This window comes from Berghia stephanieae, chromosome 9 (genome assembly GCF_034508935.2).
Source record: "Berghia stephanieae isolate SIO BIC M18660-M18661 chromosome 9, UCSD_Bste_1.3, whole genome shotgun sequence".
Classification (NCBI taxonomy): Eukaryota; Metazoa; Mollusca; class Gastropoda; order Nudibranchia; family Aeolidiidae; genus Berghia; species Berghia stephanieae.
The window spans coordinates 29,826,298-29,851,120 of record NC_088368.1 but is presented as its reverse complement, the minus strand read 5'-3'; the positions used below and the strand labels follow the sequence as shown (position 1 = coordinate 29,851,120).

The 24,823-nt window shown below is 34.6% G+C and overlaps 1 protein-coding gene across 5 annotated transcripts in view; it reads left to right on the top strand.

Moving 5' to 3' along the window:
• Positions 1 to 1,302: 1,302 nt before the first annotated feature.
• LOC144980024 (mechanosensory protein 2-like) overlaps positions 1,303 to 24,823 on the top strand; it is a 103,793-nt gene continuing 80,272 nt past the window's right edge. The window contains exons 1-2 of one of the 5 annotated variants that reach the window (XM_078927466.1): positions 1,303 to 1,463; positions 15,101 to 15,184. In XM_078927466.1, the coding sequence (XP_078783592.1) occupies positions 1,397 to 1,463; positions 15,101 to 15,184 (151 nt within the window). In that variant the 5' untranslated portion in view covers positions 1,303 to 1,396. Of the gene's footprint in view, positions 1,464 to 15,100; positions 15,185 to 21,747; positions 21,859 to 23,982; positions 24,431 to 24,823 lie in introns of those variants that run through there. The other 4 variants (XM_078927480.1, XM_078927476.1, XM_078927478.1 and 1 more) reach the window with 4 other exon arrangements.

The following is a 24,823-nucleotide window of genomic DNA, read 5'->3' as shown; positions in this document are numbered from 1 at the left end:
GTTTGTCTTTGCTTTTGCTTTAGTTTATTAATTTATTTATTGTCTTTTTGGTTTGTTTTTTTTTGTTTGTCTTTGCTTTTGCTTTAGTTTATTAATTTATTTATTGTCTTTTTGGTTTGTTTTTTTTTTTGTTTGTCTTTGCTTTTGTTTTAGTTTATTTATTTATTTATTGTCTTTTTGGTTTTTTTTTTGGTTTTTTTTTTGTTTTTTTTGTTTTGTTTTGTTTTGTTTTAAAACTAATTTTATAAGTAACGGGGTTTCGATAGGTCACTTGGTAGTAAAGCTCTCGCTTCACACGCAAAGGGATTGAGGTCGATCCCGGATGCAGTCGATATTTTTTTTCTGACACCCTACCCCTGTCCACTAAGCAGTGATTGGGTAGCTGGGTCTGTTGGATATGGCGGAAAGTACTTCACGATAGATTAGCGTCCTATCCAAAGGATAACAAGCAATAGCTCTTGTCCGTTTAATACCATAGAAACCGGGATAAACTCAGGCTCCCATGGGCTTCAATGCTCTGAGGGACTACATTTTTTTTACCCCCCCCCCCCCCTTCCATAGTATCGTATTGAGACGGTGAGATGTGTACGACTATGTGGTCCAGTGGTATGACACTCGCCTTCGGAACGGAAGGTCCAGTTTCGAGCCCTTCTCTGAACCGCGCATAGTTGAGTCCTCTGAAAATGCTCTATACTTACATTCTCTCACTGTACTCAGGTATAAAATGATTACCCGGACCTTAACAGCGTTGTCTATGTCGGAGGTAAACATATTTTTTAAAAATGTACTATTAAAAGTATGCAGTTGGTACAATATATAAATAGATAAATTAATAAATTAATAAATCATTTTATTTGAATTGCCAAATCGCCATATTCAATTTTTCAATCATAAACGTTATACCATCATCATCATCATCACCAGCGCCAGAATCACCACCACCACCACCACCACCATCATCATCATCATCATCACCATCATCATCACCACCACCACCACCACCACCACCACCACCACCATCATCATCATCATCATCATCATCGACAGCGCCAAAACCACCACCACCATTATTGTTCTTATCATTATTTATTTATAGATTCCGTTATTCATTTTTTTCTCTCTATTAATTTAAGCACGTATGCATTAAACTATTATGATCAATTCATTCGTTCGTTCATTTCGTTTTGCTTTGAAAATATCAAATTGGCAGCCTTGTTCTTGACTGGTTTTGCAGGAAGGGGCGCGGTCTATTTTTTCACGCGTGATCAATGAAAACGCGACGTCGCGAGATTTTGACCTCACAACACCAAAACAAACCAGTGCGCTCTAGCAGACGACGGGTAAATTCGACTGTGTAATTTTTTCAAATTTCTAGTTTCTTGTTGGAGTCAATAAGATGGAGTCTGCACCGAGACCAAAACAACAGGCTTCAGGTTATCAAGGTTATGACCCAAATACTGACAGTAAGTTTCCTTTTTCTCAGTTGTTTCACATTAGAATGATTCGTGACAGTCAAGTGTTGTCAACTTGTGTGTCATGTGTCATGCCACCCAATAGATATCTGAGTCCGAGCTCGCGACTGCTTCATTCATCCAACGATTTCCACATTGATATTTTGAACAATGCCCTCCTTTCACATAAAACAACTATTATAAGCAAAGTTTTTCAAATTGTATTCGAAGTTGACCGTTGGGGTCAGATGTCCCAAGTCTTATTATTTAACTCACATAATTCTCACATGGCCATTGCCATTTCATTGCATGGAATAGAACAGAAAAGAAATGCTTTTACTTTTACTTAACTTTATGGCAATGAAGAAGGTTCAGAATCAGTTAAGATACAGTTAAACATTAGTATCAGATTTGCGTGCTTTTCGCTTTAAAATTTCATAGCTTATAATTTTACTTTTTCATGAGATAGAGATGTTAGATACCTTGAGTCACAATCATTCTTCACTCACACTCGTCACTGGCTACCGCACCAGGTCAAACAGTTTATTTTTTATGACAAATGGCAGACTTTGAACTGCGATATTTTGGAATATAGCATTTTCTCATAATAAAGCCAATAAGTGTAAGAATTTTAAAACAAAAAGATAACAATTTTTGCCATAAATTGGTTGACAGACTTGGGTGTAATCTGGGAAGAGTGTTTGGTGAAAAAATAAAAATACTCTAATCCCACTTTTATTATCATTAATCAAGCTGTTTCTTTCATTAGATTACTCTTAAGATTACTCTAATTTGAATGTTGTCTATATCCTGATGGTTTAATAGAGTAGAGCGCGCTATAATCTTGTGGGTGTCCCAGCTTCATGTATTTTGTTTTACCCAAGATACTGACACCAAAATCAAGATACCCAAATAAACTACTACAATGTCTGTGTTTTATAAATTAAAAAAAATATTGTTATTGAACTTTTATTTAGCGCAATATCCACTAAATGTGCTCAAAGCGCTTTACAAGGGATCCATGGCCAACAGCAACATTTAACATTCAGGACAGGACAACGCCTGTTAGGCAATGTCACAATTTATTTCGGACAGGGACAACGCTGTTAACAGCCAGGTACTCATTTTACACCTGAGTATGGTGCGAGAATGTGAGTAAAGAGCCTTCTCCAAACAGAGTGAGGCTCGAACCCAGGACCTTCCGATCCGAAAGCGAGTGTCATACCACTAGACCACAATTTGTACCAAATTTGAATGAAAGTTACTACATTTATTGGCATTATGTAAAATATTAACAAACCCATTATTTAATCTAGAAATCACTGGGTAATCAATTCACGGGGTAATCAATGCCGAGTGCTTGCGCTGCAAACATTCCGTACAACAAATTCAATAGAGTTAACTCAGCTTTTGCTTCTCACTGTGTGATTAGTCAGAAGTAAAAGATAAACATCCCAAATAAGTCCAGAAAGTTTGGTTATTTTTTTTTATGGATGATAACAGGAACACTGCCACAGTTACCAGTGATCATTACATTGGCTTGTTGAAATATGTTAGAGCAGTGAGTCAGTGAAAATAGACTTTTACAATGGACACAACAGGACAGAGCAATGCTACATATGGCTAACAACTCTCTGGAATGGATAGCACAAATATTTTGCGGAGCAAGTCATTTATTGCCGGACTCGATATGAGTTGGCAAGTCATAGCTCTAATCTTAATCTGTGCAACTTTTATCTAAGAAGATACTTGAAGGATTGATTAATACATAAACCATTTTTTTGATAACTTAGCTAATTTACAAAAGGAAATTTCAAAAGAAGCAATCACTGATAGTTTTGTTCGCATGTTGAAAATGAGTGTTGTGAGAAATGGGAGCCTTCTAGAATATATGCTGTTAAAACAAAAGTTATAGCACAACATTCATATTTTATTGCTATTGCCTTATCTTTGGGTTTCATTTTTATTGGGTCACCTGGTATTATGATATATAAGTTTAATACATCTAATCAATTTAGGGTGGTGATGGGGGGGGGGGGGGGGGGGGGGGGGGGGGGGGGGGGGGGGGGGGGGGGAGCTATAAGGTGATAAAGAAAAATAGTCCAACTGTAAAAAAAGGAATCTTTATATAAAAATTATCAATTCATTAATAATGGCAAAAGTGGAAACCCTTTCTACTGTCTCCGCTTCGTGTAAATAAAGGAAGTTCGTTGCAGAAACATTAACCTCCTTCGGATTGGATAGAAGTAGTTAAATTTCATCACAATTTCATTACAATTCAGGCCGCCCGTTAAATGCACTAATTGTCCATTGGGCCACCAAATCAATAATTAGTTTCTGTGGCCAATGAATCGTAGTTTTGTGAAATGGTAATGTCGATTTACAGCATTTTTTATTCGTAATAGCATTTTTATACTGTCACTACGGTGTGGTATGTTGCCGCACAGTGGGTAAATTTGTCGCCGTTGATGGAGAAAATATCTCCAAACCGTGATTGACACATATTATTTTGTCACTCTATAGTTGTTTTCAATTTTTATTGGTTTTCTTCCACATACAAATTCAACACTCTCATGTTTTGTTTCTCGTAAATGGACTAATCCAAACGTGATGGATGAAAGGATAAATATAATTTATTCTGCTTTAATTTATGCCAATGAATGGTCGCAATGTATTTATCTGGTGGCATCTTTGCCCTGCTTATTGGTCATCAGATCCGTCCTTTCTTTCATTCACTTTCAATAAATCTATTCTGTAATCTAGTTAGCTAGCTTATAATTTAAGCAGTTTTGAATAGAATATCTTTCATACTGAAATATTATGAGTTTAATTCATAATTCATTGTCTTTGCTCTATTTAGATGCCTTGTTTCTATCTAGATGCCTATAAAAACATTAACAGGAGTGCACTGATCATTGATCTTGTACCCCGTATCGTTACCAATTCAAATTCATGAAAAACAACATGGGGATATCAAGATGATTTCATCGGAGTATTGATCAGTTAGTATGCTTGCCACAATTTTCTCTGCTTCTTATTTTTTTAGATTTTTTATTTTGGTCAGGAAGCTTTTCCTCATAAATTAAGCCATTATGACTTGAAAATATAAACCATTTTAGCTTATTACAAAACATTTTCTCTCAAATATCAATAATCAGAGATGCCTTTGTTGAAAGTCTAGCAATAAGGATATGTTATCAAGGGAAAGAAATCCATAAGTTCCATGGAACCAGAGTTTATCGTGGTTTCTTTAGACTTAAATCCAATCCAATCCAAAGTAGTTGCAGCTTCATGAACAGTAATAATAAGGGTTTAAAGGGACATCAGTGAAAAAGTGGGCCTTGCCAGATTTAGCAAACCAAGCTACTTAATCACAGGGTATTGTAAAAAATAAAATATTTATTAACCCAAAGACCACTATCGCTCTCTTTGCTTGCTAGATCTATCTATTGAGTTATGAATTCAATGAATTCAAGCTATATTGTTTCGCATACCAACAGCAATCCCCCTATCCTCCGAAAATTCTCTCCTGATCTGCATTTCATCCCTCTTTTTAAATCTTTTTTTAAAAAATCTTTTGATGCCTACAAGAAGGATACTCCAACACCCCTTCTCTCACTTGCTTCTCTTATTTCCATTATCAAAAATATAGTTAAATTACAAATCACAAGAATGAATATCCAGTTTAATTTTGCAAAATGGTATTTCGATACCATGATTATAACTAAGTCCCTTATCTTATCAATAATTCTACTCCATTGGAACTTTGGATCAATTTGTAAAACGAGTCATTTTTCTTTGCCAAAATCTAGGCCCATTTTTATTACATGTGAAGTATTTAATAATTTACTGTAGCTCAGCTACAAGTGAATGGCCAGAGTTTTTCCTAAATCTTTGTCATTGCTTTATGGATTTGAAAACAAAATCATGCAAGCATTTGAGTCAAGTTGTCTTAATTGAATTTACAACTTGGACAGGCAGGGTGCCATATTCAAAAAAGTTCTCTTCTAAGCACCCAAGAAAAACTGATTATGAATACGCTATGGTTAGGCATTATGTGAGCAATATATGATTCCTTTCATGAATAAACTTATCTAATTTTCTTGATATTTGGGCTGTGAGATCATATGATGAAAATAATATGACAGTTATCAGAATAACTCATTGTGTTCTATTATATGTCATAAATTAATAATAATAATAATAATAATAATAATAATAATAATAATAATAATAATAATAATAATAATAATAATAATAATAATAATAATAATAATAATAATACTTTATTGCATCCCAAAAAGGAAATTTTTTGTACAGACGTGTTATAATTTACACAATAAGATAAAAAATACAATAGAAATAGGATGTAATATATAAAAAAAGGAGCAGCTCTATAACCAGAGCTGCAATTTATGATATGAATAATTTCAACACTGTATAATAGTTAAAACTGTCACTATAAATTGAAAATTGAAAAGATTGTAAAACAAATAAATTAATAAATTAATATTTATATTTTTAAAAGTAAAAATGAGAAATAATTATATAAAATGATTATTGCTTGTTGTTATAAAGCCTAATACTGGACAGCAGAAAAGATTTGTGATTAATGTGACTTGTATTAATATGATTTGAATATGAACCGAATCAAAACATTTCTTTCAATTCTACAGCTTGGTTGCAAGCAAATGCCAATCTGTCCTTGATTTCAAATTACAATCTGTTCCATGGCATGGAAACAGTAAATGGAATCCAATTTGTCGTTTCCCAATCAATAAGCTATTGGGGGAAAAAAAACAAAACAACACAACAAAGTATAAACCCAAAAACAAACATAACAAAGCAAGCATAGCAATTAAAATACTGTTGCTTCCTATCCTAGCCTTTGGTTTTAATTTTGTTGCAATGATTCACCTGTTCATACTACTGTTTTATAGGTATTTTAAATTAATGATAGCGCAAAAGAAATCCAAACATGATGCTTAATTTGACTGTTTGATTAATTGCTTGTTTTAAATTATAAAATCCCTCTTGGATTTTAATGTTGCCCAAAGAGAAGTTTCCCATGAGTATCATAATAAAATCCAGCTTAGAGATAGGGACATGGAAAAGGGTGAATAAGTTCTCGATGATTGAACAAGTGTGTCTTTATTGTGATTTGTCATTTAATTTGATACCATGTCGGTATCTCGGTCGGAACAGAATTTCAGCCATCTAGTTAGATTCTGACTCATTTACTCCTCTTGCGGTTGGTTAAATTTATTTTTAGACATTCATTTTTGGTTAAATTTCTTACTATTTGATATAAATTTGTAACAGATATAATATCCTGTTACCTTTGTTGAGTCTGCATGTATTTAAAGCTTGCAACTTGTATATGTATTTCTGTTTTACCACTTATTCCATAAGCTGTAATTGTACTGATTGATCTTTTACTATAACCCTTATCCTTTTTTGTTTATGTATTGTAAAATCTATTAACTTTGTGGGGAAATAAATCCATAATATGCTTTTGAGAGGACAATGAGAATGGATGTGTCTGGACGTCACCAGAATTCCTGTGTATCTCTGTTGTTTATCTGTGGTCAGACGTTCATTTGGGCGCCAACAATGGAAGAATATTTAGAAACGTTTGAGCAACTGGTAGAAGGAGGGGGGTGGGGGGGGGGGGGGGGGGGGGGGGGGGGGGGGGGGGGGGGGGGGAGGGGAGGGGAGGGATGGATGATTTAATCCTATCACTGTGATTGTTATGGCAGATGGTCCATCTCTGTCTTTAGATGAAACTATGCAATAACAATCACACTATTATCGCAAAAAGTGATGGAGAGTGATGGTTTCTTTTGGCGATTTATACTGAAAATGAAGTGTTGTTATTGTTATTATTGTTATTATTATTATTATTATTATTATTATTATTATTATTATTATTATTATTATTATTATCCATTCTTGCTATAATACAGGCATAGTTAAAGCCCTAACCTTATTCAGTACCGTAGACTCGTGTATTTTTCATTATTACTCTCTATCATAGTGTTATATTATTATTATATTTTAGTTATTTAAACCAGCATAGTAAAACGACATGTTATTGACTTAGCTTTCCCCTGTCATGATTCCAGTTTGATATATATATTTAACGTTGCATTAGATTAATGTAATTAATTTACCTTCCTTGTCTCAGTTCTCGACCCCTTCTTGTGGGTCATGGAGCTATATTCTTGTTGTCTTTTCTACCCACCTTTATCAGAATCCCCACCCCCTTCTCGTTATTTTCTACCCTTATCATGGAATGAGATTACATTGTGTATTTCAATAAATCTCAGTCCTGACCGCGACCTCTCAGTCATAAGGAGTAAGTCAGATGTATGTTTCTATGGGACTCTTTTGTTTATTAAAAAAAAAAATAATTTATTATTGCTTGCAAATGATTTCTCATTGAGCTTTTATTAGATTGGATTTCGTCACTATGACTGGGTGGTGTTTTAATTAATCGGTCTCCGACTGGATCGCTCTTGGTTCTATTTAGATTCCATTTCCCGAATAGTCACTACTTTCTAATTGTTTATCTTATCTTCTCAAGCAGATTATGTCATTGAAAATAACATATAGATCCAAAACCTCATGGCTATCCTATCACCACCAGTGTTTATCCTTTTATTCACTTTTATTGCTGATGTGACTTTACAGGCCTCAAAGCGTGGTCAAAATCGTAAATAATTATTTACTTATCAGAACCAGCGACCAGCTCGAGTTCTAGCCCTTCGTAAATACAAAATGTTATCTACATGTTTTGTAACGAAGGTCAAGATGTTTTGGAGTTTAACACTCTCGTCCTTTAAATTTTTAAATATAGATCCTTAATGTTTTAAAGTAACCCAATACTGAGAATTTTAATTTATTATCTGCTTTAGCATCCAGTATAGATAATAAGCATCCTGTATAGATAATAAACAAATTTATCAATGTGCCTATGTCGACGTGTCAAATTTGCAGGTCAGATTACCCATTTTGGTGTCATTGTTCATGTTGTAATGGAAAATCCCTCAAACCAGCGCTTAATATTAATAATTACAACAATATTAAACCAAGCCCATAATTGCGTTCGGTTGTCAGAACTGATAAGAAGTGCGCATCGACATTTGTCGTATTCTAACGTTGCTCATGCTTTAACCTGCCTCTTATCATTTCATGATTTTGACATAGAACACAATAGATAGTTTTAAACACACTAACAAGTTTCCAACCCGGTAGTTAAAGTGAAAAAAAAAAGGTGGCGTTGGATGATTTGGGAAGTCGATGAAATCAGAGCTTATGTTAAATGTGACCGGCCACTTCAAATCGGTATCATGTCGGGGTAAACTAGATGACAAGACTTTTAAAGTAGAAAGACCAGACATGTCAAATTTTAGTATTTGTCACTTGAAGCAACTAGATAAATATATTGTCCCTATAAAACATTAAAACTTAAAACCAAGTTTCATATTTTGACAATGGATTCAATGTTTTGCATCTAAACCATCCAAGCATAAAACCGTTTTGAGGCGATGGGTCGCAAATACATTTTGAAGACTGCCAAATAATAGACCCCCCCCCCCCCCCCCTCCCCCATGAAAAAAAAAAATGAAAGACCCTCAAATTTTATGATTATTTGTTTACTCCATCCATATGCCAGATTGACGCGATGAGTCACACATAATATATATAAGGGAAAGCCATTTATAAGATATTTTGATTCTATTGTGAACGTTGACTATATCAATATTATATTAACCAGTATTTGAATCAGACGGACTTTCTTGAATGAGACATCGATTAGAATTAGACGTCTATATTGCTGTAATAGGAGGTCGGTGGAAAAAAAATAACGTGTTCTTAGACGAAGAACGGTAACCAATCATCTTAGAAAATTGCATTTTGTCAAGGCGGGGCTTAGAGACCAAGTTTATGCTTAATTTATCTAAAAGCTGAGTTAAATTGATGTCTACACGAACGAGAGTGAGCTTTTTTCTCCCTTCAGCTTAAAAAAATTGAATTTCCCAATTCAAATTTCAAAAGTCAAATCCTTTGAGTTTAATTTCTTTTCTTTTTTAAAAAAAATTAAATTTAGTTTACCCTGACATAGTACCAGATTTACGCGATGGGTGGCAAAATGGGATTGGGGGGGGGGGGGGGGGGGGGGGGGGGGATGATATTACGGAGTTGATAAAGTATTGCGGATTCGAGTCGTGCTTTTGGCATCTCAGGTTTTTTTGGCTTTTTTTTTCATTGAGCAAAATTTTAATTTCTATTCCTCTCTTTGGGGCCTGCACTGCGGCTGACACCAGAATTATTTCAGTCTTTTATAGAATCAGGCCATAAAGACGAAACAAATACAAACAAACAAAAAGAGAGAGAGAGAGAGAGGGGGGAGGTGGGCAGAGTAGCGGGCTATCACGTGAAGTGGTCTATTAAAAGTTTGGTCAGTATGCGACCATGACTGTATTTGTTAAGGAATGTTCATCAAAACATATCTCCTTCTTACCAACGTTATCATCGTTATCTGTTTAGGTTTTAGAATGGCATCGGTCAATAGACAACAACAACTTCAAGAACAAGGTGAGGAAAATGCACGACCCACCGTCTCAATCCGGTATTATGTTGGGGATGAATCAGAGGTTGAAAAGTGGCATTCATTATGGCAACCCTGCAAAATGCGGGATAAGCTCAAAGAAGAAGAAGAAGAATCAGATGTTGAAAAGTGACTTTAACCAGTTAAAATGCCGTGCTCTGGAAAGACGCGTATTTAAAAATACCCACTTCGCTTAGTCCCAGGTTTGAGAGCTTTTGCCGAGACGAGGGCCATTTAAATCAATCGATATTTGAAGGACGAGTTTCCTGGTCAAATTTTTAATCCATGTCTTTCCAGAGTTCCGCAGTTAACAGGTTAAAGTAAAATGATGCGAGAGTTAAGTTTCTTGCACCTTTCCTTTCTATCCAAAGAAATACAAGTCTGATACTTTAGGCTATAAAGTATAAAAGTCAATTTGTAGTTGTTGAATTACCCTTACACATACCTGCTTACTATTACGAAAAAATCGTAGAACTACGACGAAATTTCGTCTCCAATTTCAGCAATTCATAAACATCCCAAAGGCATGAAAACAGTAAAAATGAACGCTTGGTACCACACTACATAATTTTAAGGATTTTGAAGTTTTTATTTAATCCTCAAGAAAATAAAGTTAACTATTCAGACTACTATTTTCATCTCTAAAAAACTACCAAATAATGCCCTAACATAACACCGTTTTGAGACGATGAGTCACAAGTTGTTCCTAACCCACTATGCTCACCATCACGCCTGACATTATTCCCATTCGTAATCAATTTCCACCATCCCTTCCTTTTGATTTTTTTTTAACAGCGAAGAATATTATTCTGTGACTGATTATCCAATCTTTCACGAAAGAGATTTATTTATTTATTTTGTTGCCGATGTAACTTTAAGGCATTAAGTGCTGTCAAACCCGTAAATACAAAAAAAAAAAAAAAATAAATAAATAAATAAATAAATAGACGTTATCTTTAGGATTTATAATGGAAGTCAAGCTGCGATGGGTTTTAAAACTCTCGTCCCATTTCTTTCTTTCTTTTTTTTTTTTTTAGGGGGGGGGGGGGGGTGATCCCGATACCTTGGTAGAGCACTCGTTTCACATAATGCAAAGGGACCAAGATCGATCCCGGGTGCAGTTGAGATTTTTTCTGACCCCCCTGTCCACACAGCAGAAATGGGTAGCTGACTCTGTAAGATTTGGCGGAAAGTACTTTGCGATAGACTAGCGTCCTATCCAAAGGATAGCAAGCAATTGCTATTGTCCGTTTCACGCTAATAGAAACCGGGATAAACTCGTCCATGGGCCAATGGCTCTGAAGGACCACCATTTCTTCTTTTTATAGATCCTTAGTGTTTTAAAGTCTATCAGTATTGAGGCTTTTTAAAGATAATTTATTATCCGCTTTACCATCCTGTGTAGATAAGATAGCCAATTTATCTATGTACCTACGTTAGCAAAACGTTATTCTTTCCCCAAAATAAAACAATTTAATTTAACATAGATCTAAGTCTCAAACTTTTGGCTATATATAATTTCAATTTTAATATCGAAATAACTCCGACTTATTACCATTTTGAAACGACAGGTAAACAATTTAGATACTTCAAACATTTCCGATGCCACAATATTCTTGCACACAGCCGGTGTTAAGTGGACCATACCATTGTTATGACATAGCAATAAGCCTGCTTGTACCCAAAGAATTCCTTCACGCGATTAAGTAATGTGGCGATAGTCGTCTATTTGAGGCTCAAGATGTATTCATTTGTGCAGTCAGTAGGATCAAAGAGAGGTTTTGGTATTTGCCAAATTTCTACTATTACATAAAAGAATATTTCCATTTACTTTGTTTTACAGCGGTGACATTCTTTGTCGTAATTGTTTAGTTACACGCAGGCTTGTGTAAGAGAGTTCCTTTTCTGAAGACTATCTGCTTTGGTTCTACCCGAGTTTCTTGTCACTCATGAATGTGACTGACTGACGACGTTCAATCACTTGTTTTAATTAAGACTACACGTGAGACAATGAACAATGAGGATTTGATATAAAACAAACCTTCAGAGGTTCTCATATTAATTATATTGACGCATATTTTCCGATTTTCCGAAGCCGTGAACTGTAAAACCATGAAACGAGAACGAGTATAACAACTCCGAAAAAGAACAAAATACCAAACACGGGACGTTAATGTCTCTAAATCTGTTCATTATTATGATAATTTCTTATGTATTTCTTTGCTATTTTGTTCTTTTTTTTTTTCTCTCAACTCTTCTATATTAATTTTGTTTCATATATCTTCAGAGGCAACTTTCTCGTGTAGTCGCAAAACCAATGGTCCGTTTGCTACCTTGTGACTTTGCGGTCAAACGGCCGTTACTGATGATGATGAGGAGGAGGATAGTGATGATATGATGATGATGAGGAGGAGGATAGTAGTGATGATGATGATGATGATGATGATGATAATCGAATAGAAAGGAGCAGATGAAGAAGTGGGAGCCATTTTGTAATCTTTGATTTTAAGGGCGTATCAGTTACATGTATATTTCCCCCTGACATATTGGCAATACGTAAATGGACCACTTTCTACCTCTGTTTTCTTTGACCTACCCCTTTCTCCCTTCCTCATCCCTCCAGCACTTCTTCAATCTCTCATAATGGCTGTGTCTGTAATGGAAACGTGTTGATGTTCATACCATGAACCAAACTGAGCATTGTTTACCTCACATGAATTGCCTTTAATTTGGACAATAAAGATTATTATTATTATTATTATTATTATTATTATTATTATTATTATTATTATTATTATTATTATTATTATTATTATTATTATTATTATATTATTATTTTTATTATTATTATTATTATTATTATTATTATTATTATTATTATTATTATTATTATTATTATTATTATCATTATCATTATTATTATTATTATTATTATTATTATTATTATTATTATATCCAGTGCCCATGTTACGATCCGTTGTTAACTGTAACAAAGTTATACACATCTTGGCCGTCAAAAAATAAGATAATCATTTTTTTTTTGGCCGGAAGGGGGGGGGGGGGGGAAGGGGTGTAACTTTCTTTTATAACAGATTCAGTAAAATATCATCTACTAGTACAAATATATTTTCAATTTCGGGAAAGATCCAGGTGAGGCGATATTCTTTATCACAGAATATTTATTCTCTCATCTACTACTATTCTCCTTTTGTTTTAAGCCTATTACCTTTCTTTTCCTGGCCTTTAAATGAACCATGTGTGTTGCAAGTGCCGCTAAATCTCTAAAAACATAAAACATAAGTGAAATTGGAAAATTGAATAAGTTCGTGCTATTTAGGAACTAAAACAATTTCGTTTCTCTCTACCGACTTGTTCTTTTGGACTCTTTGTCCTACATTTTATTTCGAGAAGTTACAATAATCTATCTATAAACTGTTCAATCGCATTGTGAATTTGTTTTACTGCTACCACCCCCCCCCCCCCCCCCCCCCCAAAAAAAAAACAAAAAAAAAAAACGACAACAACAAAGCAAGTTTTTGATTTCTGGGTATATCTATCTTTTATTATAAAGGATGTGAAATTTGGAGTCTTTCAGCGTATGAAGTAATGTAAATGTTGCTGCTCGAAGCTTGAAGAAATAAATAAGAATGTGAAATTGATTGTAAGCTTCAATTTAATTACGAAAACAGATAGAATGAACGTTTCGGGTTTCCCCTTTATCAACAAACAGGATGAAGGAAACACTACGGATGAATTAGATGATCTATGAGAACGTTTTGTTCTTTTTATGCGTTTATTTTTTCTATTGCCCCCTTACCACCCCCCCCCTCCCCCCTTCCCTTTCCTCAACTCGTTTGGCATAAATGATAGTTCAGTGTCAATAAGATGAAAGATAATTTTCGATAAAACATCAACGCCTAATGTGCTGCTATTTAAATTTCATGCATGTAGACGAGAGCTCTGATAACCGGACGCAATAATGGACTTGATTTAACATTATTACTAAAGACTGTTTTTGCGTTGGTTTGAGATACTTTTATTACAACAATAAGCCGACAGCAAATTTTATTTATTTAGACCGTAGCCTTTGCAAAATCATAGCTTGAAACTGATTTTTAAAAATGACGTCAAAACACGAAGCCAGACCACAAAAATAAAATAAATATTTATTTGTATTCAATAGTTCAACCAATGGGATCATTTGCTTCCTTGATTCATTACTAACGACAACTCACTAGGCGGTGCACTTACCTAAACATGACGTTAAAATACATGTCCTGGTGTTGGGTTTTTAGTTCACGAAGGCGACAGTCAGACCTGCAAATAAGGAAATATCGACTCAAAGTAATAGTTATTGAAGAATGAATAAAGACGACAACTCAGCTCTTTGTTATTGATTTAGACCTTTGGGGATGATCAGTTCATATTGAAATATCTCAGTCATACTTTAAACGATAAAGGTTATACACGGTTTGTGAGCTTGTACGATTGATCTGGCAGTCGGAACCACAGACTACTAAGAGATCCTGTGTAATCTGTGGTCAGAACTGGTGAGTATTTTTACCAAACGCGTGCCATTGATAAGAACTAAATTATGAAGAATTACTAAGTGAGCGGTGGATGCTCCTAAACGTTTGAGTAGTGACAATAATACCATGCAGGTCACAGCGTTTTGAATTCGTAGACATTTTGACCAATCGTCATGAGGACGACGTGTGGACGATATGTACATTATATATGCAAACAAGGGCACGTCGATCGGGGATAATCGAATTATTTCGATTGAATTTTAAGAATTTGTGTTAAAATAAAAGCATTCTATGAGGAGAGTGTCTTTTGTTCTTTAAATTCAAAATGGCTTAAATTTCTTTATTCTTATTATTTTTACTTGAAACTCGATTTTTCTTCATCCAGAATCTTGTTCACTCCGGCATAATACCATATCGACGCGATGGGTCACAATGTTTCAAAATATCTTTGTTATACATTATGCAATGCTATTGATATGACATCGATGTTCATTAATTTCATCCAGCTAACGTGGATACTCTACGCGTTCACCAATATCCCATCAGAGACGGGGAACAAAACGTAGGCCACAAGATGCACGCTTTGTATGGTATGGTTCCAATTCCGTTGAATGCTTCAATATTTCAAAGCTTGTTCAAGTTGTTCATTTTTGTTTGTGCTTGAATCTTCAAATCCAATTAAGTTTTGTATTGTTTTTGTTTGTTTTTTGGTGGGTTTTTTAAAAGAAGAAATTATAAAACGTTTTATTGTTTACAGTTATGTTGGTATCATATGTATGCCCTTTGGGTTGATTCATGTTTTGGTTTAATTCTACTTACTGGCTTGTGTTGCCAATGTAGTTTTTGCGTCGATCGGTTATCTCCACCGACGTTTCCCAGGATCCAGTTGATGCTTGGTAGTTTGTTTTTTTCTCTCTCGTGATCTGTTCAGAAACAGCTATTGTCAATATAAGGCCATTGTTATCTTTATACGACGATACCAGTCAATGTAAACTCCAGACGTGAACAAATAAATACCTTGTACATCTTATATTCTAAAACATTCGATTTTCTGCCAGCATTCCGCCACGGCTGTTCCTTGCTATAGAAAATACATTACTTTTACATTAGTCTTGGCTGTAATACAGATCGGGCTGGAGAAAGGGATTTTTTAAAAGATATGTTACCAGTTTTTTTTGGGGTTTTTTTTTGTTTGTTTGTTGTTGTTTTTTAGGGAGGGGTGCGTTTTTCCCCCCACTCTTTATCTTCTCTTAAAAATTAAACGATATTGATGGCCTAAAAAGAAAAGAAAAAAAAGCCAAACCATGTTATTAGCCAATGATGGAACTACGGCTGTGACAGATTATGCCCCTTAATTGTGTCCAACATAGCGAACACTATAATGAAGACTGCTCTCTTAAAACGACATTTCAAGAAATTCAAATCTTCAAAATTTATACGAATAGACAAAACTCACAAATCACAAAACTCTTTTTTTTTAAATAGCCTCAATTCTATGCGACGCCTTGAAGTTACAACCGTCACTGATCAAGGTACTGGCTGAATAAAAGTAACAAATACATTTGCCCCATGCTACGTCTGGTTGGACAAGAAGCAGGTTTGACACTAAATTGAAACGTTCAAAATTACGAAAATTTGTGTTTTGCCGTTTCAGAAGCTTAAGTAGTTGTCCTAAATAAGGTGCATTTATTTAGTTTAAATTTTATATTTCAGACTTAAGAAATTCAATATAAAGGTTTGTTTAGGCAATTGACAATAGAAATCATATATTAAATTAGAATTTCCAATTGATAAATAAGATAAGTAAAATCAATTATATTGTAGATGCACTCGAGTACAGTTTCCTCGAACTTATTCGATTGTCACGTATGTTTTCCTTTTTGCTCTTTGTACACACTTTCCTCGATCTGTTTTGCGATTCCCGAGGAGTTCGAGGAAACCGTACTCGAGAGTACACATCACATACCGATACAATTAATCACTTTAATAGTGGTAAAAAAAAAAGAGGAATGATTCTTGATTTTACATTGTTGTACTGGGCATTCTTTTGCTTTGGTTTGAGAGGGTTCCAATTACAACATTTAGCCCTTAAACATTCGGGTTGTTAGACCTGCAATTAAGAACACGTCCGACAAAATAAGACAGTTCAAATTTACAAGTGAATTTGAGATCAGTCGGGTGCTGCATGAAGTCTTGACTAGGAAACATTCTACAAAACAAAACAAAAAATGAAATAGAAAAAAAAACTACGGGATTTTTTAAAAAAGACTGTATTGAACGAAATGTTTTAAAGATAAGGTATATCAGATATCGATGATGATTATATCGTCACGTGTCTCTTTCAAAATTATAAATATCTAAACACGTTTATTTTGTAATATGAAATAAATACGTGATGTTTTATTGTCAAAAGTTATGTATAAAACCGAATATAACATCTTAAAAAAACAACAAAATGCTAAGCAGGGCTTAAAACCGTTCTTCAACAAATAACAAAATATTTTTTAACGGTATCTATACTTCCCGTTACATCCCCGGTGTTATATTCATATTTTTCTCGTACTTTACTTTTTTACATACATGTCACAGCTTGTAGCAGCTTCGTATTATTCATTGATGCTCTATTGTCAAGGCAATCCTCTTTCTATAGAAGTTACTCTTTATTATCTGTAAGTATAAATCAAGACATTTAGATGATGTAGGTCAGCAGACGTAGTCATGTCATAGTCATATTACTCTATCGCGAATATTTTGATAAAATCAGTCGATTGCATGTATGGGTTTTCCCTCATGGCTGACACTCACGAGACAACGCCGGGAAATCATATCCTTCAATTATGTCCTAAAATAGACCCTGGGGTTTGGGCATGTTAACCTTTTGGTGGGGGAGGGGGGGGGGGGGGGTCAGATTAATCGATATATTATTAGAGGTTAGTCTGGTCAAACATACCTGCAAAAGATTATATTTACAATGGCTGGTCGTGCTCCATTACTCGTTTTGAGTGACCGACTAATGAACCGTGCAAGAGTATAAGAGGGGGTTTGTAGCGGTGCCCATCAATCCTTGTGCCTAGAGTGCCTTTTTGAGAAACCCTTTCCCAAAGATATAACACTGTTTTAATTGTATATATATATATATATATATATATATATATATATATATATATATATATATATATATATATATATATATATATATATATATATATACATATATATGTATGTATGTATGTATATAATATACATATACATATACATACACATGTTATTACTAAATAATTTATCGAAATAGTCAAAATAACTCAAGATTAATATCTACTTCAATTCCGGGCTTGTGTGGAAACTTCATTTATGGAATTATACGTCACGTATACGTTTCAAATACACGTCTCCATTTTATCGTCTGATTGTATAGTTTGGGGATCAAAATGTCCATATCATTAAATGATCAAATTCATCTTAAGTTGGTTTTTTGCTTGTTTGTTTTATTCTGCTCCCCATTCTCTCTCACATGAGCCCACACACACACACACACACACACACACACACACACACACACATACATACATAGATACATACATACATACATACATACATACATACATACATACATACATACATACATACATACATACATACATACATACATACATACATACATACATACATACATACATACATACATACATACATACATACATACATACATACATACATACATACATACATACATACATACATACATACATACATACATACATACATACATACATACATACATACATACATACATACATACATACATACATACATACATACATACATACATACATACATACATACATACATACATACATACATACATACATACATACATACATACATACATACATACATACATACATACATACATACATACATACATACATACATAGACACATTCACACACTTTCCATGTACTCGGAACCTTCTATCAAATTTAGATAAACATTGCGATATTGTAGTTGGTAAATTATTCATTCTCATGGTTACACGGAAATCCAATTTGCCAATTGTGTCCAAGATAGGAACCTGGATTGCCACAACTACCGATCATTGGCATTTTGGCCCAGACAAAATTATGTATTATGCCATTCTTTACGTTTGTTTTGGTCATACTTGTCGGGTTGATAAATTGATGTTCCTCCCACATGTCCAAGTTCACAGTTTGTTTTTGTCTTGACATTTTTATTCCTCTTGATTTACGTGGTTTTTTTGTTGTTGTTTTTTTTTTTTGTTTTTTTTTTTTTTAATAAGTCTTTGTTCTTTATCTCTTGCCTGATCTCCTATATTGGAATTTAGAATTATTTTTCTGGTAAATTCAATTTCATTCTCGACTTCTCTGGCGTTAAGCAGACGAACAATGTAATAAATTTGAACTGGCTTGTATTGACATTCATTCTATTTGCGATGGTCCCCCTCTGTTCGTCAATACTTCAAGTAAGATAGCTTAACTTAAATTGTTGTTGGGTCAATTAAGAAGTTATCAAAGTAAAGTGTAAACTGGGCTGTCGTGCTATCAAAAGTTTATATTCTTCCAATCCTATGCAGACAGAAATCTTTTCTTAACTTTCCTAAATATATCCCCGCTACTGGAGCAACTTACCTACCGGTATCAAGTTTCTGGCCAATAATGAGTCTTTTAAATATACGCTACAGACTACTGCAGACTGCCAGGGAGAAACCACACTTTTCTTTCTTGGATATGCAACATCGACAGCAATGCTCAGTCTGACTGAGCGTAGCCATCGTAAACTAGTATCCTGACACTGACCAAAAAAAATGACGTCAAAAGACAAGTCTTCGGCCGAAAAAGAAAACAATCGTGAGTTGTATTCAATAGGTCAACCAATGGAATCACTTGTTTCCTTGAGCACCACTAATGATTACTCACTAGGCGGTGCAAAAACCAAGAAAATGACGTCAAGCTATAAGTCCTGGCGTAGCCATCGTTTTTATCATAACTTTACGAAGGCCACGGTCCTGGAGGGTTCTAGCGTAGCCATCGTTAAGTTGTAGCCTGACACTGAAACCCAAAAAGACTGTCATTTTGACATCATTATTTGCTTTTTGCACCGCCTAGTGAGTTGTCGTTAGTAGAACTCATGGAAACAAGTGGTCCCATTGGATGAACTATTGAATACAACTTACGATTTGTTTTCTTTTGTAGCCAAAGACTGGCATTTTGACGTCATTTTTTGGTCAGTGTCAGGCTATAAGTTAACGATGGCTACGGTTCTAGTGTCAGGCTATAAGTTAACGATGGCTACGGACTGAGTCGGTTTATAAGGGGAAAACAATTAATTGATTTTGAATCACCAAACTGTGAGTACAATTACTGGGAATCTCGACTACTGTCAACGATCTGGTCATGATGTAATTATGCTTCACGTCTAGACATCGTATCTTTGGTCCAATAATGGGAAGTTATCGAGTTATTTCATTTGGATATACGATACGAAGAAAGGAACGTTGTAAAGGTTTTTACTTTCATTGTCTGTTCAGAACGATGAATCTCGGTGGAGATACTTGGATTTTATTTTCTTCTTCCCATAATTTGAATCAAAATAGTGTCCAAAATACGACCCTATCGTATACTTGTTTGAGACACAAACTTTTCAATTGTATTTGGTTTATATCGATGCATTATTTTCTTTTGGGCTTTTTTTGGTATCTCGATTGAACAAGAAACGGACACAAAATAGACTGTGCCATTCAGGTCACATGAATTTTGTTCGCATTATGTATAATATAATATATATCTATCTATATATCTATATATATATATATATATATATATATATATATATATATATATATATATATATATATAGCCTTTGACCATAACCAACTTTATCGTTAAACTACCGAATTTACGAGTACCAACTTGAGAGCATTGGTTCCACTGTTTTGAACACTTTGAAGACGTGGATACGTAGTACGTGGAATGGCACGGTAACTTTGAACATTATGCATTTTTAATCGCTTCGTAAACATAGTGTAGAAAGGCTCTTGATACTTTGGCTCCCTTCAATTTGAACTATGGGCATAGGAAACAGAAAAGGACGTCAGAATGCTTAGACTCATACCAATGACGACTGATCTACATATTTGTGTCCACCATATACAGTAGAATCCATTTTTTAAAATGAAAAAATATTATGCCACAAGCCCGATTTTTTAAATTATTGTCTATAGAGTTCTTATACGGAGATAAACTGCGGCTATGTGGTCTTGCGGTATGACACTCGCTTTCGAATCGGAAGGTCCTGGGCTCTTAACCCACATTCTCTCACAATGCTCAGGTGTAAAATGAGTACCTGCCGTTAACGGCGTTGTCTCTGCCCCCCCCCCCCCCTTCCCCAAATGTAAATTCGGCTAACAGGCGTCATGTCCCGTCCTAAATGTTAAGTGTTTTCTGTCGGCCAGGGACCCCTTGTAAAGCGCTTAGTGGATATTGCGCGATATAAAAAGCTCAAGCTCAACTCATGGAGGAAGTAAAAACCATCGGATATACTTTATTCATCACGAATCGGTCGAAATAAATCCACATTAAAAGCTCTAAGTGTTACGTTTGACTAAGCCACACATAAGTGCTCATCAGTTTTCTGACTGCCCCTTAATTGAGTGACTCCTTATTGATTTTCACTCTTTCCTTGTAAAAAACGCTTAGACTGTGTCACAAAATTCTACGTTCTACCTCCTCCTCCCCCCCCCCCCCCCCTCTCTCTCTCTCTCTCTCTCTCTATATATATATATATATATATATATATATATATATATATATGTATGTATATATATATATATATATATATATATATATATATATATATATATATAAATATAAGTAAACTTGTGTGACACGGTCAGATTTACCCTATGCCTTTCTTTCATATTGATAGGAGTATGGTGCTATCTAATGACAACAGTGTAGTTATGCCAATGCCAATATTGTTATCATCATTGTCACAGTAATCTTTACTTTCCCCTGACGAAGAGTCTCGTGTCTTGGTGTGTCAATACTTAAAATAAACCGGGGTTTCCCCTCATATATCTATGATTATATTTTGGGTGACCTCGCCTCTTAAGGTCACATGCAAGTAAGATCACAAGACAAGTGTTTGATTATCTTGACAGTGGTGTGTCGGACACACTTTCTAACATCTTACTATCATACCAATATTGTGTGTCTGTGAATTCAAACGTGTTCTTCTGGAGTGGCCCAGTAAATGTTTACTTTATTAATTTTACTCAAGTGTAAAAAAGTATTGATTACGCACTTGAACGTTATCTTTATAATGTTATTATGGCATCACTATTTAATGTAATGAGCAGATTATTCTCCATAAGTAGAGTTGTGACGTAGCCTTCATTTATTCATAGCTTGACATTGCCCTCTCAGTTGCATCACCAAAAGAAAGTAAAATAGTGAGTATTCGTTAGTAGTTAACTAGTACTCTCATGTGTAGTTAATGATCACTTTCTTTTGGTGTGGTCGCCTTGTATTGTGACGTAATGCGACACAATGGTATGTGGAATCCATCGATCGTAATAAAGCTTTATGCCTTGTGTTTCAATTACGCTTGTGTCAACAATTTGGAAAAGTTTTCATAATCTGGAACCACATATTGAGTAAAGTCTTTGCTTCCAGCCGAACCAGCTGGCCCTCCTGTTTGTGAGCATGTATCACAATGTTTTAACGCGGTAACGCCTGAATTTACACTGTAACGCAGACGCCAGTTTTCATCTCAATAAACAAAACAAAACAAAAAGACAGAAAATATGTTTTTTTAAAATTAAACGATGCTCGGAATCTGGAGGATCCACTATTTCAGCTGCCGTCCAAGGGTTAAAAAGCAAACCTTGATGAGCTCGATCGACGTCCAGCACACCAATGAAATAGAATACTATTGTGCCATATCTCAGTGTTACCGTGTCGATAACTCCGGAGTTCGTTCAAACGATTACAAGATCATCTATCAGATCAGTCCTCGTTTTTTTTTTTAATATGAAAGGGTCGGTGAACAGAAATTGCAGTTGACGTCACTTCACATTTTTTGTCAGTTTTTGGTGTAAGCATTTCTCATTTGTCACTAACTTTCAATCTGCAAGCCTTTTTTTTTAAAGTCTCCATTTCACCTCACATTATTATGTTAGCATATAACGTCAAAGTCAACAACATTCGTTTGTTCACACGGTGATACGTTTGATTGTCTCTTGTTACAACATTGGTATATAAAATGATATTCTTCACAAAGAAATAAATGTTTTGTTCACTTCAAGTCTAATTTTTAGAAAATCAGATACACTCAATATCTGGTCTGGGAAAGTGTGACATTCGTTCTTTGTTTACAAACAAAGGGGTGCACTTTAGCGATGTGATATTATTTAAGGTAGACTAGTTTATCCGAAAAGGTCTATTGCATTATGAACAAATAATGTTAATTATCCCTCAGAACTGATGGGCTTCGATTGATCCATATAATATTGATATGGAGATTAGTTTTGTTTATTTGGTAGAATGGTGTGCATTGTTGTGTGTGTGTGTGTGTGTGTGTGTGTGTGTGTGTGTGTGTGTATAAATAGTTTCTCCTTCATGACACTGACTCATCACACGACACATTATTAGGATACTAATGCAGCCTAATGAAAATGTGTTGATACAATAATAACCGTCGTGATTGTATGCTTGTATAATCCCAAGAGATAACCCATGTCTCAATAAGTTTTATATTTAATTTCAACTGCCAAAATGTTTAATTATTCAAAATGGCACGTCAGCTTTATTCGTGTACTATGTTTTATTTTTTAAAAAACATACTGAGGTGGACGTTTCTTTTGATCGTGTTATTCATGTGCAACTGTTTGCCTTAATTTAGTTTATCTTTGAGCGATAAAGCCTTGAGCGTTTCGGTATGATTATCACGTAACTGAGTAGCCACAATTCGTAGTTTTCAAGTATCCTTTTATTGTGAGATATTAATACGCCCAGCGTTGTGTGTACTCCTTTATTAGTGATATCTGTAAGTATTGTGAATCCAAAGCAAAATATTTTCCATTGATCTATGTGTACGTTGACTCAGTAGGTTTGCACTGTCAGGCCGTATACAGTGTTTGCTTTTTTAACTCGCATGTGTTCAAAATTTAAGGAAAAAAATAAAAATCTGGGGGCCCACAGTTCCGCTGGTCGGCATGTATTCATAACGGCTATGGTGATTAAACATTTAGTTTAAGGTATTTGAATACTTCACCTCATCATCATTCAAAAAATGTCTTTTACACGAAATTATTTTTTGAACGTTGAACTTCTCACATTATTTACACCATATTTATGATAATTTGTTTGAAGAATGCACCTCAGAAAAAGTGACTGGACCAGCTTTCCTCGATCGAATCTGTTATAAAACGAAAATAGTAGTTACTCAGGACTTCGGGCTAACGCTTGATCGGCCTCTGATTGAACATGGACTAGTGCCTTAATTTCCCCCCCCCCCCCCCTTCCTCCCATAAAAAGAAATACCCAAAATCACCTGAATTGTTTATACTTAGAAAAACTTAATTTCATTTGGAATGCTTGTTTTTATTATGATTTGACAAGAGAATATATGAGACAGTGAGTATCTTCACTGATCAATTCCTTTCCATTTCGTCGAGGCTTCATCATTAGTACAATCCGAGTGTTCATCACACGATACTGATTACTGCAAGAGCACAGATCTGGCTAGGCATTTGGATTGAATTCTGGTATCAGATTGATTAAGAGATCAAGATGCCCCCTTTCATTCGACTGGTTTCGGGTAAAGTATTTTGAGACAATGAGAATATTAATGATGCGATTATAGGGTTGATGATGATCATAATAATAATAATAATAATAATAATAATAATAATAATAATAATAATAATAATAATAATAATAATAATAATAATAATAATAACGATAATAATAATAATAATAATAATAATAATAATAATAATAATAATAATAATAATAATAATAATAATAATAATAATAATAATAATAATAAGAGGCTGAGTCAAAAAGTAATGGGACTCTGCTTATTACTTATAACAAAATGAATCAATATCATGCATCATACTTCAACTTAAAGCTTGGCATTAGCCAAGTAGAATCTTGCTTCTCAACATAGTCTCCGCCTTTCTCGATGGCCACACTTCACCTTTTTGTA